This window comes from Aphidius gifuensis, linkage group LG5 (assembly GCF_014905175.1).
Source record: "Aphidius gifuensis isolate YNYX2018 linkage group LG5, ASM1490517v1, whole genome shotgun sequence".
Lineage (NCBI taxonomy): Eukaryota > Metazoa > Arthropoda > Insecta > Hymenoptera > Braconidae > Aphidius > Aphidius gifuensis.
The window spans coordinates 14,939,269-14,955,424 of record NC_057792.1 but is presented as its reverse complement, the minus strand read 5'-3'; the positions used below and the strand labels follow the sequence as shown (position 1 = coordinate 14,955,424).

Genomic DNA, 16,156 nt, shown 5'->3' with positions numbered 1-16,156 from the left:
TATTATGAATTTTTTTATTATTTAATAATGCAAATAATATTTATCATCTTCCCAGTCCTTAAACGAAAATAAAATTTTTAAAATTAAGATGTTACGATTTTTTTAAAATCAAAATATAATAAAAATAAATAAAAAAAATTAAACAAAATTTCGATTAAATTGACTTTTTTTTTTTATGTAATAAAATTAACACTTTATTTGGAAAATTGAAACATACATGCGAAAAACAGGTGAAACATTATTATATATAGATAAATTTCTTTTTTTTTTTTTTCTAACAATTTTTTTTCTTTAAATTTCAAATAGTACAATGATAAAAATTGAAAAAAAAAAAAAACAAAAATAAAAACATATATTAGAGTATTTGATTTTCATAAATTAATAAATTCAACTTTTTAAATTATTAATTTGAAAAAATTATTATCATTATTAGTAACATTTTTATTATTCACGACTTTCATGCGTTAATTTTTTTTCTATTCATTATTTGACTAAAATAATTTATATATTTTTTTCTTTTTTATATTTCAAATTGCTGCTTCGAAAAAAAAAAATCAAGGCAGCTTGGTTTTTACAGTAAAAACCAGAAGCGTTATTTATTTTATTATTTATTAATATATATTTATTTATTTATCAGCCACAACGTAGGATTATTATTATTATATAATTCGGAATATTATTAACGTCGATCTTTTGATATAATAATATTTATTTATTTATTTTTTTTTGGCACCAATCACAATATTATTATTTGGCACTTTTTATTTGATTTCGCTCCACCATTCATTGCGTAAATGAGCAATATATTTTATTCTTTATTATATAATAAATAATTATTCGTTGAAAATAATAATAATAAAATAATAATAATAATCTGAACTTGTGCGATGATTAACAATGATTTATTCTTGTTCAACACTAATATCAACAGTTCGTACTCGTGATGAATCAGTTGGTAATATTTGAAGTCTTTCTGGTTCAGCTTCTAGCATAATTATGCACATGAAACTTTTACCAGATACTTGATCCCTTGGATAAATAGTTACTGGTGCAAATTTATCAACAGTTCCATCAACATATGAACATAGCTTTTTATAAACTTGAGGAAAATGTCGTCTCAATGATACACCACGTTGTCTCAATTGTATTTGTATATTATTAAATCCAATTTCACGTGTTTTTTTATTTGATATTTGTCCATCAATTGAAGGTGATGATGTCAATACAAGAGTTTCTGGTGAATCCATTTCACGAGTTATATTACAAATTTGTGATGAAGTTTGTTGTTTAACTGGTTGTACAGTTGTTTGTAATGATGATGATGAAGCTGATACTGTTATTGATGAATTTGATTGATGTCTTACTGTTGAATCAAGACGTATTTTACCGCATCTTGATACAAGTTGTCTTTCCCAACGAACAGCACCATTTGATGGTACTTCACTAACAACACAAACAGCAACATAAAGTACTAATCTTGTTTCTGGATTATAAGTTTTACATAATCTCATAACTTCAGAATAAAGTTCAGCACCCATTTCACTTGGTAAAAGATCTAACCATCTGACATATGTTGGTTCACCAAGATCTTTAAAGCCATTACTAATAAATTGTTCAGCAATTTCAGGACTTGAAAAAAAACATTTAACAACACCACGACCATGTGATGTGTATCCTTGTTTAGCTAATGTTGATATATGCCGAAGACAAGCTTGATCCTCTTTAGCTGATGATAAAATTTGACGACACAATGTTCCAGCACGATAATGTAAACAAGTTTTTCGATGACGTTGCCAATGGGCTCTTCTACATTCTTTTGAGCAATAGAGATATGTACAATTATGACAACTCTTGTATACTTGACGTGCCTCTGTTTGACTTGTTGTATTGTTACATTTATTATTACGGCATCTAACAACTTTGTTACTTGTTGCAGCATATGTACCACCATTATCCTGGGTATTATCAAATGATACACGACGATGATGATTATTATTATGATGATGTGAATGAATATTACTTCCTCGTGATGATGATCTGTATGGTGGAATAATATCTGATCCCTCACTTTTACGACGAACAAGTTGACCAACAATATTTGATGATGATAATACTTCCTCTTGTCTATTTCCAGATGCCAAAATTTTTCCATCCTCTCTATCATTAGCGAACTCTGGTTAAATAAATAATAATAATAAAATTTAACAGTATATTTATTATTAATGAAAATGATTAAATGAATGAATAAATAAATTATTAAATTATAATTGTAAATCATATGTATAATTATGTGTTTGTGATTATATGTCTGATGGTATTTTATTTCTACAACAGGTCACAATTATTAAAACTATAAATTGACGATAAATAATGATGTGATTTTATTGCAATGATAATCGTAATATTTTAACAATATATATATAATTTTATTTGTGATGGAGAAAAGTGAGGATCGTCAGAGCAGTAACTTACATAGTCCTCCTATCGTGGAGGTCTTGATGTACTTCATTGTAGCTATTTCCATTTTTATTATTATTTGTTGTTGTTGTTGTTGTCGTTGTTGATGGTGATGATGATGATGTTGTTGTTGATGTTGTTGTTATTTTATTATGGTGATGATGATGATGATGATGATGATAGTGATGAATAATTGCTCCACCAGGGCCAGGACTTGGTGTACGTGATGTTGGTGGTAGACCAAGAAGTGAGTCAAGTACATCCTCAAGTGTTGTTGAACCAGGACTTGGTTTATTATGTAAATGAGCTGTTGCTCTGGTCACTTGATCCTCTTCATCGCTCTGTCCCGATCCTAACAATTTCCAAAATTCAAATATCCCGTTTTTTTTTTTTTTTTTTTTATATATATTTTTTATATTTTGTGTTTTTTTTTTTTTCATCATCATCATCATTTAATCATCTCTTAATTAACTATAATATTTATACTATCAATAAGCCAATTAAAAAATACTTTGTGACCTTTAATTATTATAATTTTGTGTTTGTGTGATTTTAATTTGAAAGTAATATAAAATTATTGAAATAAATTTTCAAAGCAAAGATAAAAACAATTTTTTTTTCTTGACAAATATAAGCATAATAAAAGCAATTAAAATACTTACCAATTTTTTTTATTATTAACATTTAAATTGAGTAAATAAATATATATAAAATACAAACAATGATTTATTTTTTTTTTCAAAAATACGCAACTACATTGAAAGATAATATTAATAATTATTTATTGCTGTTTAAATATATTTTAATTATTATACTTTTTTTATTTTCTTTTTTTTTTTTAATAATAGAATATTAGCTTCAGTCTCGTGACAATTTTTCACGCAACATATTTTAAATAATTATTTGAAAAATATTTTTTACTTTCAAAAATAAACTATAAAATATTAAATATATAATGTAAATAATTTTGAAAATCTTTTACTTAATATTTCAACAATATTTAATCGAGTATACATGAAAACTTACATAACGAAAAACGAGGAAGAGACAAAAAAATAAAATAAAATAAAACTATATATAAATTACAATATCCGACGAGACGATTAAAAAAAAAATAATATAAACTAGCTGTAATTAAACAATTAATGCACATACACAATAAGTGCTAAATATTAAAATTGTGAAGACAAGTACAAACAATTGTAAAAAAAAATTAAAATATTATATATATTTTTTGGACTAAATAGTGCAAACACTGACAATAATAATAATAATAATAATAATATAAAATTATTAAACAAGCACCAATTTATATAAAAAAAAAAAAAAAAAAAGTATAGCACCATTTAACATAATTTTTTTTTTATTTACAATTTCAAGGCACTAATTAATATACGTAGAATATTCAAATAATTTACAAATAATAAATGATTGAATGATTTAAATAGATAAAAAAGAAATAAAAATATATATTTCTACAAGAAAAAAAATAATATTAATCCGCTAGGCAAGTAACAACTCACCGCGGTGTTGTCGTTGCTGCACTAGTCGTTGATGATGATGATTACGCGATAATGGACAAATACCATTATTTTTATTAAAATTTAACATACTATTATAATCACTTGATGTATTCTTTTTTTTTGGTGTTAAATTAAGATATAATTCAGATGTTGATGTATCAACAATACAGCTGCATGAATCACTACCAACAGCATTACATTCAGTATCTGTTGGAAGGCTTATTGGTGTTTCCGGTGAATCAACTGGTCGTGTACCAACAAATGAGCTTTCCATCCAGCACAATTTAACGCTTCCTTTTGTTTTTTTTTTTTTTTTGTTTTTAATTAAAAAAAAAACAATTATATTATTAAATTATCTGTAATTATAATATATTTTTTAAAATATGTTATGGTTATTGTTAATTAATAAATTTTAAATAATTAAATAAATTATTTTGTTAGTTTTATATGGAAAAAAATTAGTGTGTCAGTAAGTTGGACTGTAATTATGATAATGATTAGTTATAAATAATAAAAAATAAAAATAATAAAGTTACCTCATTGTCGTGTATTGAACTGATGATGATTGTTGCGGGATAATTTTAAACACTTATTTAATATATATATGTGTTTTGTCTACTATTGTCTATTTTGCTTAATGATTATATACATACTTATATATATATAAATAAATATTTTTGTGTATATATATATATTTATGTATTTGCAGTAGAAGGTCACAATTGATTTTTGGTCGGGGCATATTTAGTGCTCACCTCTGGGGCTCATGGATTTTCCGCCAGCCCTGTCGTCCCACTCGTCGGGTCGAGGCCGAGGTGACAATCTTCCATCATCATATTCACCAACACCACCATCACCACCACCACCACTATTCTCGTGGCCACTTTGCACATAGTGTACTATTGCTGATGTTACTTCCTTTATTGAATTTCTAACTTCAAGCTGTTGACTCGTCTGCTGATTCTAAATTTAACGAAAAAAAAAATCATGTTTATTTGATGCTTTTGTAGACACTTGGAATTGAATTATTATAAAAAATATTTGCACTGTTACAAATATTTAAAAAATAGATGTAAAAATTAATTTACCTTTTTAGTTGTTTGCAGCTGAGGAAGTATACCTTGAGCAAGACGTTCAGCTGGTGTTCGAGGATTAGCAAGACGTTCTTGTGATCGCCAACCAAGATATGGTTGTCGATGATTAAATGACGATCTTGCTGAATTTGCTGGTGAACTACCAGCACTATTTAATAAACTAGTACTCCATCTTGAAAATACTGGTGGTGTTGGACTGGGACTCAGTAAAGGACCTTAAAAAAAAAAGTAAAAAATCATTTAAATTTATTATTAATAATTAAATAAATTAAGAATAAATTACCAGTTGTATTTTGACGATTAGAGGATGATGATAATGAAGACAATGATGTTGTTTTTGATCCAAGTGATCGCCAGCCACCATGCTGTGATGCATCTGAGTGTCTTTTTAATCTAAAACCACCATCACGTGCTGTTAATGAATTTTTATACCAATCAGGTACGTTCAAACGTTGCAATGATCTTTGAACACGCAATTCATGCTCACTTGGTACACGTTCACCAACTTTTTGGAGTTCATTCTCTGGTGGCTGTAACATTTAATAATCATCAAATGATTTAATTAATAAATAGATAAATAGAAACATTATTTCGATTGAAGTAGTGATAAACAAAATGATGTTTTACTCTCAAGCTGTTGTCATCAAAAAGTAACTAATAAAATTATAACCTGAAGTAAATTTTTGTCGAGATAATCTTCCATAATAATGCTAAGTTCCAGTTGAACTGGTGATGATATATTAATGCATGAAAGCTTAGTATTATCAAACAGATTCATCATTATTTATTTATTTATTACTTCTATTCACGCTGTTATTATTTCAAATGTTTTTTAGCAAAACCTGCAAGTAAACTCATGTTTTACGCAGCCAATTCACATTGTCTTGTGAGATTAAATAATCTCAATCGATAATAAAATGCCGTTGTCATAGAAACCTAGTAGATTATTATTTAAAAAAAAACTGGAATTTTGTAATAAATTTTTATTACGTGAATTGCCAATTAAAAGACTATAGATAATCATTTTTTTTATTTTATGATATCTAGATAAATAGCAGAGATGGATATCAAGACTACTGATAAAAATAAATTGTTTTTATCTTTAATTAATTAATTTATTTATTGTCAATTATATGTAATTTTTTAAACAAGTTCTTAATGCATAGTTGTGTAGAAAAATATATGAGTGATTGGACAAAATTCAAGTGAAAAAAAGAAAAAAAAAAAGAATTGAAAAAATTCAGTTTGATTTACATTGAAATTAATTATTAAATTTAAAAAATTTCACGAAATAATGAGCAATTTTGAATCTTTAATGTAAATCCTTCAAGCTGATTAGATTTTACAAATCTCGTTAAAGCAGTTTAAATTGGCTTTACTATCCTTTCAAATTTTTAGTAGGCTTATGAAATAGTTATCCATATTATGTGAAAACTCCAAAAGTATTTGGCAAACATAATAATTAGCAGAATCATTCTGCAATGCACCAGTCAAGTCTTAAAATAAATTCTAAAATATTATTTTCCAAATTTTTCTTTTCGTTTGAACGTTTAGTAAAAGCAACTAGAACACATACACAAAACAAGTATTATAAACAAACTAATTGTGCAACTCAAATATAGCTTGAAAACAAAATACATAAAATTTATATATTTAAAATAGAATTTCATATACATAATATGTATAAATTATTATGTACACATCACTTTCATTTGTCTTTCATGAATCAAATGAAACTTAGAACAATGACAAATAACATTTCATTTTAAATAAAAAAAAAAAACATACATATATACTCTAAAAGTTGTACAAATATTTTTTAAAATAATATCTATTTAATAGTTTTTTCAAAATGTTTTTACATACATTAGTTACAAATCAAATTAAATACACAGCAATAAATTAATACTGTATAAAATACTGTTGATTTAGAAACCATAAAAAAGCAAACATAGCTCATTCACAGCTGTGTAATATACAAAAATAAAATTCTTCAAATGAACTTGTTTATTTATGTTTTTTACCCTTGTTTTTACAAGAATAAAGTGGGTATTTTTTTGTGATTATTATTTCAAAGATAAACCTTGAATGTTGCATAATAAAAATTTTTAAAATAGTTAAATTATTCTTAATTGTAATGTTGATTGAAGTAAATTAAACAACAGTTCAAAGACCTTTAATTTAAATTAATAAAATAATAATTAATTAAAATATTGTATTTCGCTGAATGATACTCAATGACAAATAATATGAGGACAACAAAATACAGTTAGTCAAACTGTTAGTCAAAAATTTATATCAATGTGAACGTGAGATGTGAAAGAATCACCTTGTACAAAGATGGAATATTAAATATATTTTTTTTTGTTTATCAATTACTCCTATTTGATGGTGATTTATCAAGATAATTGTAAAGTGTAAATTAAATTGACAGAATAAACGTGGGTTTATTATTCAACCTAATTTGATAAAATTATTTATTTATTATTAAATGAAAGATAAATAATCAATTGATTTGTCATTATGACATAATTTAATTATCATTAAAAGCTTTCAATTAAAATTTCTAAAAAAGTGATAAATACCGAAAATTAGTTGCAAAAAAATTAATTAATTTTAATTTACTGATTATTAATTATAAAATAGAAATAATAATTACAACAAGACTTATTAATAAAATAATAATTAATTTTGAATTATAAAAAACAAAAAAAAGTTACTGAAAAAATATAACATGTTCTTTGACACTAAATTGACAATTATTATAATTAAGAAAAAAAAAAAAAAAACACTAAATGAGTATCTCATTTAAACTCGAGAGTTTTTAATTTACTGAAAGGGATAAATAAGCCAGACAAGCGTAAAAAAAAAATGCTTTTAGTTATTAATTTTACAAAAGTCCATTTAAATAATAATTATATTTTTTTGTTCAAAATAAATACATTTAAAATTTTTTTTTGAAACATGATTAATTTAATTTTATTCAAGTTATTCTTGGTACTTGATAAATTTACTGATAAATGCAACAAAAAGTGTACTGTTGCTACATAATCTCAGCACTCAAAAATGAATGAATAAATAAATATTAATCAAGGGATTGATATTGCAAAAATTATTTGCCAACTGCAACAACCCGATAAATCCAAGTAAAACTCGTTGCCCTAGACTACCCTTTCAAAATAAAACCGCAATTTAACGAAATAATTCATACTTGATAAATTTAGGTCAAGATCATCTAGATCAAGTACAATATTTACTATAAAAATGACTGAAAAATAATAAATAAAGTATTATTTTTTCTTGCAAATACCACAAATGCCTGCAATCCAATACTGTCTTTTTTTTTTTTTATTTAATTTTTAATAAACTACGTAACTTTGCAAGTATACATTTATAATAAATCCAACAATATGGATTTTTATGTTTATTCAACTGTTTAATTCAATTACAGAATGACTATGTATTCAACTGCTACACCTGTTATTAATCAATTAATAAGAAAATCAATGCAAAGTTAAAAGTTTTATTTAAAACATCGCAATTTACGAATGGCCTTGGAATCATTTATTTTACTTGAAGCTCAACAATTTTATATTCCAGCCTCCATCGTACTTATATTTACTTTTTTATATTCAGGAAATTCCAATAATATAAGCTATATAATGACAAAAAAATAGACCAAATTATTTAAAGCAATTTTCGAAATTGATTAAGATCAAAATTATTCGCCGAAAAGAAGGGCAGTTACTGTCTCATATTACTTGTTCTTTATTGACACACTTCTAATCGCATTTAAAAAAAAAAAAAAAATTCAGTCTTACTCAGGAATATTGTAAATTTAAAATACATATATATTTTTGCTCTTTAATATAATCACTGTGTATTTGAACATGTGTTAAAAGTTGATAACTTTGACATTAATTATTTTGTAAACATTACGTCTTTCTATCTTTAAATTTCAACATTATAATTTATATACGTGTAATTATTTCAGCAAGAATTTCTTTCAACATTTTTTCAAGACGTTTGTCATTAATATTGTTGGAGTTTTGATAAAATTTATTTATAAAAAACACACATACACAAGCTACCTTGCTTTTGGATTTTTAATTTTTTTTGATACGTATAAATCAAGCCGTAAATAATTTATATCAGTATTGTTATGATAATTGTAAAAGAAAAAAAAAAAATTGTATGAAAACGAAATTATAATGGCTTTAAAAAAATTCATTTGATTAATATAAAGTGAATGTCTTGTCACCTAAATAGTAAATACCACGACGAGGTCATGTCCCTATAGTTGGATTCACTAGAAATTTTTTTCTATGTATTGATCTTGATGAGAGGAAGCAGAGGGAGAGACAGAGATAAAAAAGAGGTATTCAAATAGAAGGAGAGCAATTGCTTTCCAGTCAATATCATTGTCTTTCAATAATTTCAACAAGTATATTTTAATTTTTCAATGATAATCCAAATTAGAGGTCAAGATGACGGAAGTCACATCCGCCGGATATTAATGATACGAATTTTAAAATATTATTAACGTCATTGTTTAATATTAAATAATCATTTACTTTGCACTATCTTGCCAAGTGTTTGTTATCGATTTGCTAACAAATTAATCTCAAATTATCCTCGCTAATTTTTCTCATCAGCAATAATTTCCTGTTATTTTTATTTTTCAATGACACAAATACCTAATGTTTCTTATGACCTTAAAAACTTTTCTTTTGACTCATTTGTTGATAAAAAATTTTTACCACTTTTTTAAAAAACAACTTGTGAATCAAGCAGAATTAAAATAAATAAATAAATACAGTTGTCATGTAAATATATAGATAATTGAATAAATAAATAAACTCACCTTGACAAAATGCAGATTTTCTTTATCAAGCAAAAACTCCATGGATTTATGTGGTCGTTGATTTATTTTTCCACTGTGATCACAGTGATCATTTGAATTTCTACAGCCAGATGATGATGATGGTACACGTAATACGTTGTCATTGATGTTATCTTGAGTATTGTCTTGATGATGATGATGACGTGATGTATGATTTAAATTTAATAAACTTTGAGTTTTTTTTTCGCCGGAATTACTTGATGATCTTTGATGATCGTTTGTAGGTTCGGCATCAATATCAGTTTCAAGAAGACCAATTGGACGTTGTTGTTGTTGATGATGTTGTTCTTGTTGATCACACCAGGTCTGATGATTTTGATGATGTTGCATTGTACGAGCTTTCGCCATTTCAATCGCAATCGGATTGCCAAGATCAGTTGTTGCGCGCCGGCGCGAATTCATGGTTACGCCCGTTGTTTTATTATTTCGGGTTGATGGACTTGGTGCACAAGCGCCACGTAGATTATGTTGATGTTGCTGGTGCTGCTGTTGAGGTGGCAAGGGTGGTTTACTGCTGCATACTGGCGGCCTCCCATTTTTTCTAAGAAACAAAAAATAAACATGTATTATCAAATATTATTTGCCAGTTTATTATTATCTTCAGCTGATAAGACTTGTTTTTTAAATTTAAATTATGATCATTTGCAATTTCACAGAAAGTACTAGTAATTGCTGACAAAATCTGTATGCCTGTTTAGTCAACAACAGTATACATGTTGCTTTTTATGGCAGTATTTTATATAATATTTTATTTTAATCTATTTTTATACTTTTTGAAAATTAAAATGTTAATGTTTAAGCCCTGGCATTTGTGCCTTTTTAACTTGACTATTTAAAAATAATAAATAAAAAAAAAAAATCCACACAACTTTTTTTGGTATTATATTAAGAAATAAATAATGAAAGTTTAAAAAATTCCAGTGCAAAAGTTACACCATTCTAACGTCATTTTATGTGACCAACAATTAAAAATAAAAGAAAAAAAACATTTATAGACATGTTTAAAAACATATGCTCTTGGTAAAAAAAAATAGTATATATTTTTTTTGTAAACATGGTATGGTGTGAGGCTTTGTACTCTAACTCTACAGCGTCAAATAATATTTCCGTTAATAAGTTAAAAATTCATTTGCTAAAAATAATAATGACGTTATTAAAATAAAATTTAAAAAAAATACAAAAAAACAGTAGAATGAGTCACAATCTATTAATAAATCATCTGGAGTATCATCAAGTGGAATATAATCTTGAAAATATGAATTTTCAACACCTGATAAATGTGATAATAAAGCAATTTTAAGTTGAAATAAAAAAAAGTTGAGTATCGTCTCTGATAGAATGCTATGAATACCATTAAAAATAAGAGGAAATTGATTAAAATTAAATGGACGATTGACTAATAAGAGGAGAGCCGATGGGTGTAGCAACAGTATGTGGGCGGCGTAGTTAAATAAAAATAAAAAATATCTGTCTACTAAGCAAATGTCTCTCTGTGCATTGACTCTGAACGTTGATATTGATATTAATAATAATTTATATTAAGAAAGAGATATTACACTGACCTCGTTTTATAAAAAAAAAAAAAAAAGTTTAATATTATTTTTGTTGACTTATCGAGTATACATCCGGCTAACAAGAAATAAATTTATTATTTAACTTTTATTTTATTTTAAATATTATTATCTATCACTCAATTGCTGACGATAATAATTTAATATCAACTTACCCAAGACACGAGGCACTTCGTTCAAGATCAACTGGTCTTTTTAAAAATGCATCTTGTTCTTGTTTAATTTTTTCATCTTCCACTGGTGGATGCAACGGTATTATTATATAATCTGGTTCTGTTTTAACAGCTGAATAATCATATTTTTTTGTCTTATTATTAGAAACATCAGTCTTATTTATTTCTGATTTTGGTACTTTACTTCTTCCACTAAATCTTAATTTTGAAAATCTTTGTAAAAAACCACCAAGACCACCTTTTTTTTCTTTTCTTTCATTAATTGATATTGTTGGTATATCTTTATTTGTCAATGAATTTATTGATGATGATTCAGCTAAACGTTTTGCTGCAATTGATGACATTTCTTTTAAAATAATATCATCAGCTGTATTTTTTTTTATATTATTATTATGTAAATTAATTTCATCACTTGTACTTGTCGGTGTCTCGCACAACTCTGTACTGTTGTGTTGTTTCTCATGATTTTCTACCGCCACTACTTTTTTCTCCTTCTCCATTTTTTCTTTATCATCATCATCATCAACAACATCATCAGGATTTTCCATTTTTATTATTTCAATGTTTAAATTTTCAACACAATTTGTTGAATCTTGTCTAATATTATCATTAACATTTGGATACAAATTACCCAAAAACGACATTTGTCTATTATTATTATTACTATTATTATTATTATTTTCATTATTATTATTATTATTTTTATTATTAATATTATTGTCAATACTTGTCTTTTTAATTTTTTCATCTATGGGATTTTTTTCCAAACAGGGAACAATATCAGTCTCGTCGTAATTATTATGATTATTATCATTTTTTCCAGAATCTGAAAATATAACCGAGTTTTTTTTTATCTGACTCAGCATACTGTCGGCTGATGTGAGCGATGTTGCTTCAGCCAATTCGCTACAAGCATCCATACGTTTAAACTGACGAGTTGAAATTATTTTTATATAATCAGATTGTTGAGCCAATTCATAACTTGGATTATTATAAAAGCGTCTTTGTCTTCTTGGTGAAGAACCTCCGTCTTTTTCTTCTTTTTCTTTTTTTTCAACATCATCATTATTATCATCATCATTTGATTTATTAAAATTAGTTATTTCATTAATTTCCCACTGTTGGGCCAACTCATAACTAGCATTGTTCTTGACTTTTCTTGATTGTTTTTTTGGCAATGATATATTTTTAATTGTTTCCATTGCTTTTAATGCAGCATTATCATCATCATCATCAATGACGATACCTGTTTCGTCATGTCTCAATTTATATTGTTTAATAGCCTCGTCTACAACTAAATCAATGTCATTTTCTAATGCAATTGCCATTTCCAATACATTATTACTTGGATCTTGAGTTTTAACTGTTTTTCTTTGTTCATTATTATCAAAAAATAATTCATTGTTGTTTAATTGTATACTATTATTTTCTAATGAATTGCTTGTAATACGAATATTATCAATATTATCAATACCATTATTTAAACATTTTTGTGTTCTTACTGATGGTGTTCTTTTTGGAATATTTTTTTTTTCAACTTCCATTATTTCGTTATTATTTTGTAAATTATCTTCAGCCATTTTATTTAATAAATTATCTTTATCATTATTTTTACTTGAATAATAACCACATATATTTAAATCAATTGGTAAACTTGTTACTTTTGTATAATTATCAGATAAATTTAATTTTTTATAATTATTTTTAGTATTATTTTGTGTTGTGAACTCATTAAAAGCACTCGCAAGACTGGGCAAACTTTGTGGTCTAAAATTAAAATAACTTGTATACCAATCTTGTTCTAGCTCATTTTTTTGGTAGTGGGGATCATCATCATTATCATTATCGTCTTCATTGTCGTTGTAATCATCGTTGTCATGGTGGTGGTGCTGCTGATGATGATGAAGATGGTGATGATGGTGATGGTGATGATGATGATGATGTCCATAACGTTGATGATTATATGATGTTACATTTGACGCCATATTGCTTGCTGCAGCTAAATTTAGAATTGATTGATGTAGTCCCGACGACGTCGAGCCAATTTGTGTGCGTGCCAAGTCCAATATTATACCAGGCTTTTTCTTTTCAATACCAATATCACGTAAATCAATTGTATTACGATAATCCAAGGACGTTGAATAAGAATCACCAAATGTTACTTGTAATACCCGGGGTCGATCATCATCCTCATCATCCTCATCATCATCATCATCGTAATAATTATTTACACGACTGTTTTGATTGGAATTGTCAAGATCATCAGAGTCAGCTTCATACTCGTTATCTTCATCATCATAATTATCATTCCAACTATTTTGCCGACGTCCTCTTAAATCATTACTAGTTTTTTGTGACATTAATGATGAAAAATCATTGTTACTCATTAGCTCATTATTATTTTTATGACAAACATCAAGACTCTCAAAACTTTTATATGGACGTATTTTTGTAAAATCATTTGGTTTATTGATATTCAAGGCAAAACGTGTTGTTGACACATCATTTTCATCAGCTTCAAGACTGTCAGGTGATGTATTATCATTTTGTAAATTAGCATTATTTGTAAATAATTCAAGTGAATCATAACTATAGCCAGACGGTGAAACTGTTGCACAAGTACGTTCAAGAGTTTCAAATTGAACTAAGGATGATGATCTTGATGATGATGACCTTGATGAACGTGGTGATGCCCAACCAATAAGATTAAGATTATCAAAATCACCAGGTTTATTTTTTCTACGACGTTTTTTAGGAACAACTGAGTTGGATTCACTACCACTTTGACTTCCATTTGTTTCTAAATAAAAAATATTAATTTAAAATTAAGATTTTAATAATGACTTTAGCTTTATTTTTTTTTTATTTAAATTATTATTTACCACTTGTTTTTTGAGCTGTTTTAATATGTATAACACTTTCAGTTTCAGAATCAGAGCCAAACCAATAAGTTGTACCACTTTTATCAGAATCACTGTGTAAATCATCAGATGTTTCTTCTAATATTGTCTCCAAAAAATCAACCTGTTGCACCAGTGTACTTTCTGTTAAAAAAAACGTACATAATATATATTCAGTATTTGAAAAAAAAAAATAGCATAGCGTGCCAATAAAAAAGCAACAAGTTGTCGGCATATATGCAACAGGTGTTGATCTAAATTACACAATTTAATTCTAATAAATTTTGATTTAAAAAATATATAATCACGATGACAAAAGACATTAAAAAACAATGATTACATTGGATCTTGCTGTGAATTTAATACAACAGCAAGAATTCCAACTGTGAGTGAAATTAATATTTAAATTTATCAAAATAGAAAGTAATCAAGTAGTTTAATCTCATCATCATGCATTATTTATATTTTTAAATTAATTAATTAGTGATCTTGTTAATATTTATTTATTGAAAAAAGTTAGTGAAAGTTTACCATTTGTACGTGAATCATCATCATCATCAGCTGATGATTGAAAGTGACTTTGTTGAAAGCCATATGCAGGCAGCCAAGGATTTGGCCCATTCACTAGGTCTGATTCTTTACTATGAATTAATTGATTATCATCCATTGGAGTAATTGATAAATTTTCTTGTGTTTTATTCATTTTAAAATGAAAAATATATTTATTATTATTATTTTAAGGTTGGTAGACGATTCACCCAACTGTGAACAATTGTGGACCCCTTTTTCCGTCTTGCTGTTGTTGTTATTATTGTTGTTGTTGTTGTTATTGTGGTTTTTACCATCATTTTTATCTATTTAATAAAAATATAATAAAAAAATAATTTATTTTAAATTATCAACAAAAATAATTGCACATGCGCGTATTAATTTGTAAATAAATTTAAAATCGGCGGGAGAATAATAATTTTTATCATTTAAAAGTTATAAAATTTAATTATTATTTTTACCTGTCAATTGGTTGGCATTCCAGGAGTTAATTTGCCAGCGTGTTAAAATGAAAAATATATACACTTTTTTTTTTTTCCACTTATTATATTTTTAATAAAAAAAAAAAAGTTTTAAAAATATAAAAAAAAATTGATTATAAATCTTGATTGTTTTCACGTTAAAAAACACATGTATAAAATTAGATAAATAATTATCACAAAAATTTTAATTGCATTTTGATTTTTTTTTCAATTAATTTATTGTGAATTTACACAATTATAATAATATTAACATTACATATTGAAACTTGCAGAACAAAATGGCGAATAAAAAGACAATAATAACCTCAAAATATTATTTATCAATCTGTTATTATTATTTAAATAAAAAAAAAAAAAAAACAATAGTTTTGATATCCTATTTTTATTATTATTTATGAATGCAGGTTGCGAGTAAATGTCATATAGATATTTGTCGTGTAATTGGAGAAACCATTTTAGATCCAATAATACATAGAGTGCATAAAAGTGCATAAGAAGTGCAAG

The 16,156-nt window shown here is 26.0% G+C and overlaps 1 protein-coding gene across 2 annotated transcripts; it reads right to left on the bottom strand.

Annotated features, from left to right (window-relative positions):
- Nucleotides 1-742: 742 nt before the first annotated feature.
- LOC122857762 (putative uncharacterized protein DDB_G0277255) lies at nt 743-16,154 on the bottom strand. Of its 2 annotated transcripts, XM_044160120.1 has the most exons (11): nt 15,632-16,151; nt 15,153-15,475; nt 14,604-14,765; nt 11,704-14,521; nt 9,939-10,518; nt 5,358-5,604; nt 5,069-5,289; nt 4,736-4,943; nt 3,981-4,274; nt 2,473-2,809; nt 743-2,173 (listed from the first exon to the last, which is right to left on the bottom strand). In XM_044160120.1, exons 2-11 carry the CDS (start codon nt 15,322-15,324, stop codon nt 2,164-2,166), a joined length of 5,049 nt encoding a protein of 1,682 aa, XP_044016055.1. In that variant the 5' UTR covers nt 15,325-15,475; nt 15,632-16,151; the 3' UTR covers nt 743-2,163. The 2 variants fall into 2 exon arrangements, with proteins under 2 accessions (XP_044016055.1, XP_044016054.1); XM_044160119.1 differs by lacking the exon at nt 2,473-2,809 and having other exon boundaries at nt 15,632-16,154.
- Nucleotides 16,155-16,156: the final 2 nt, after the last annotated feature.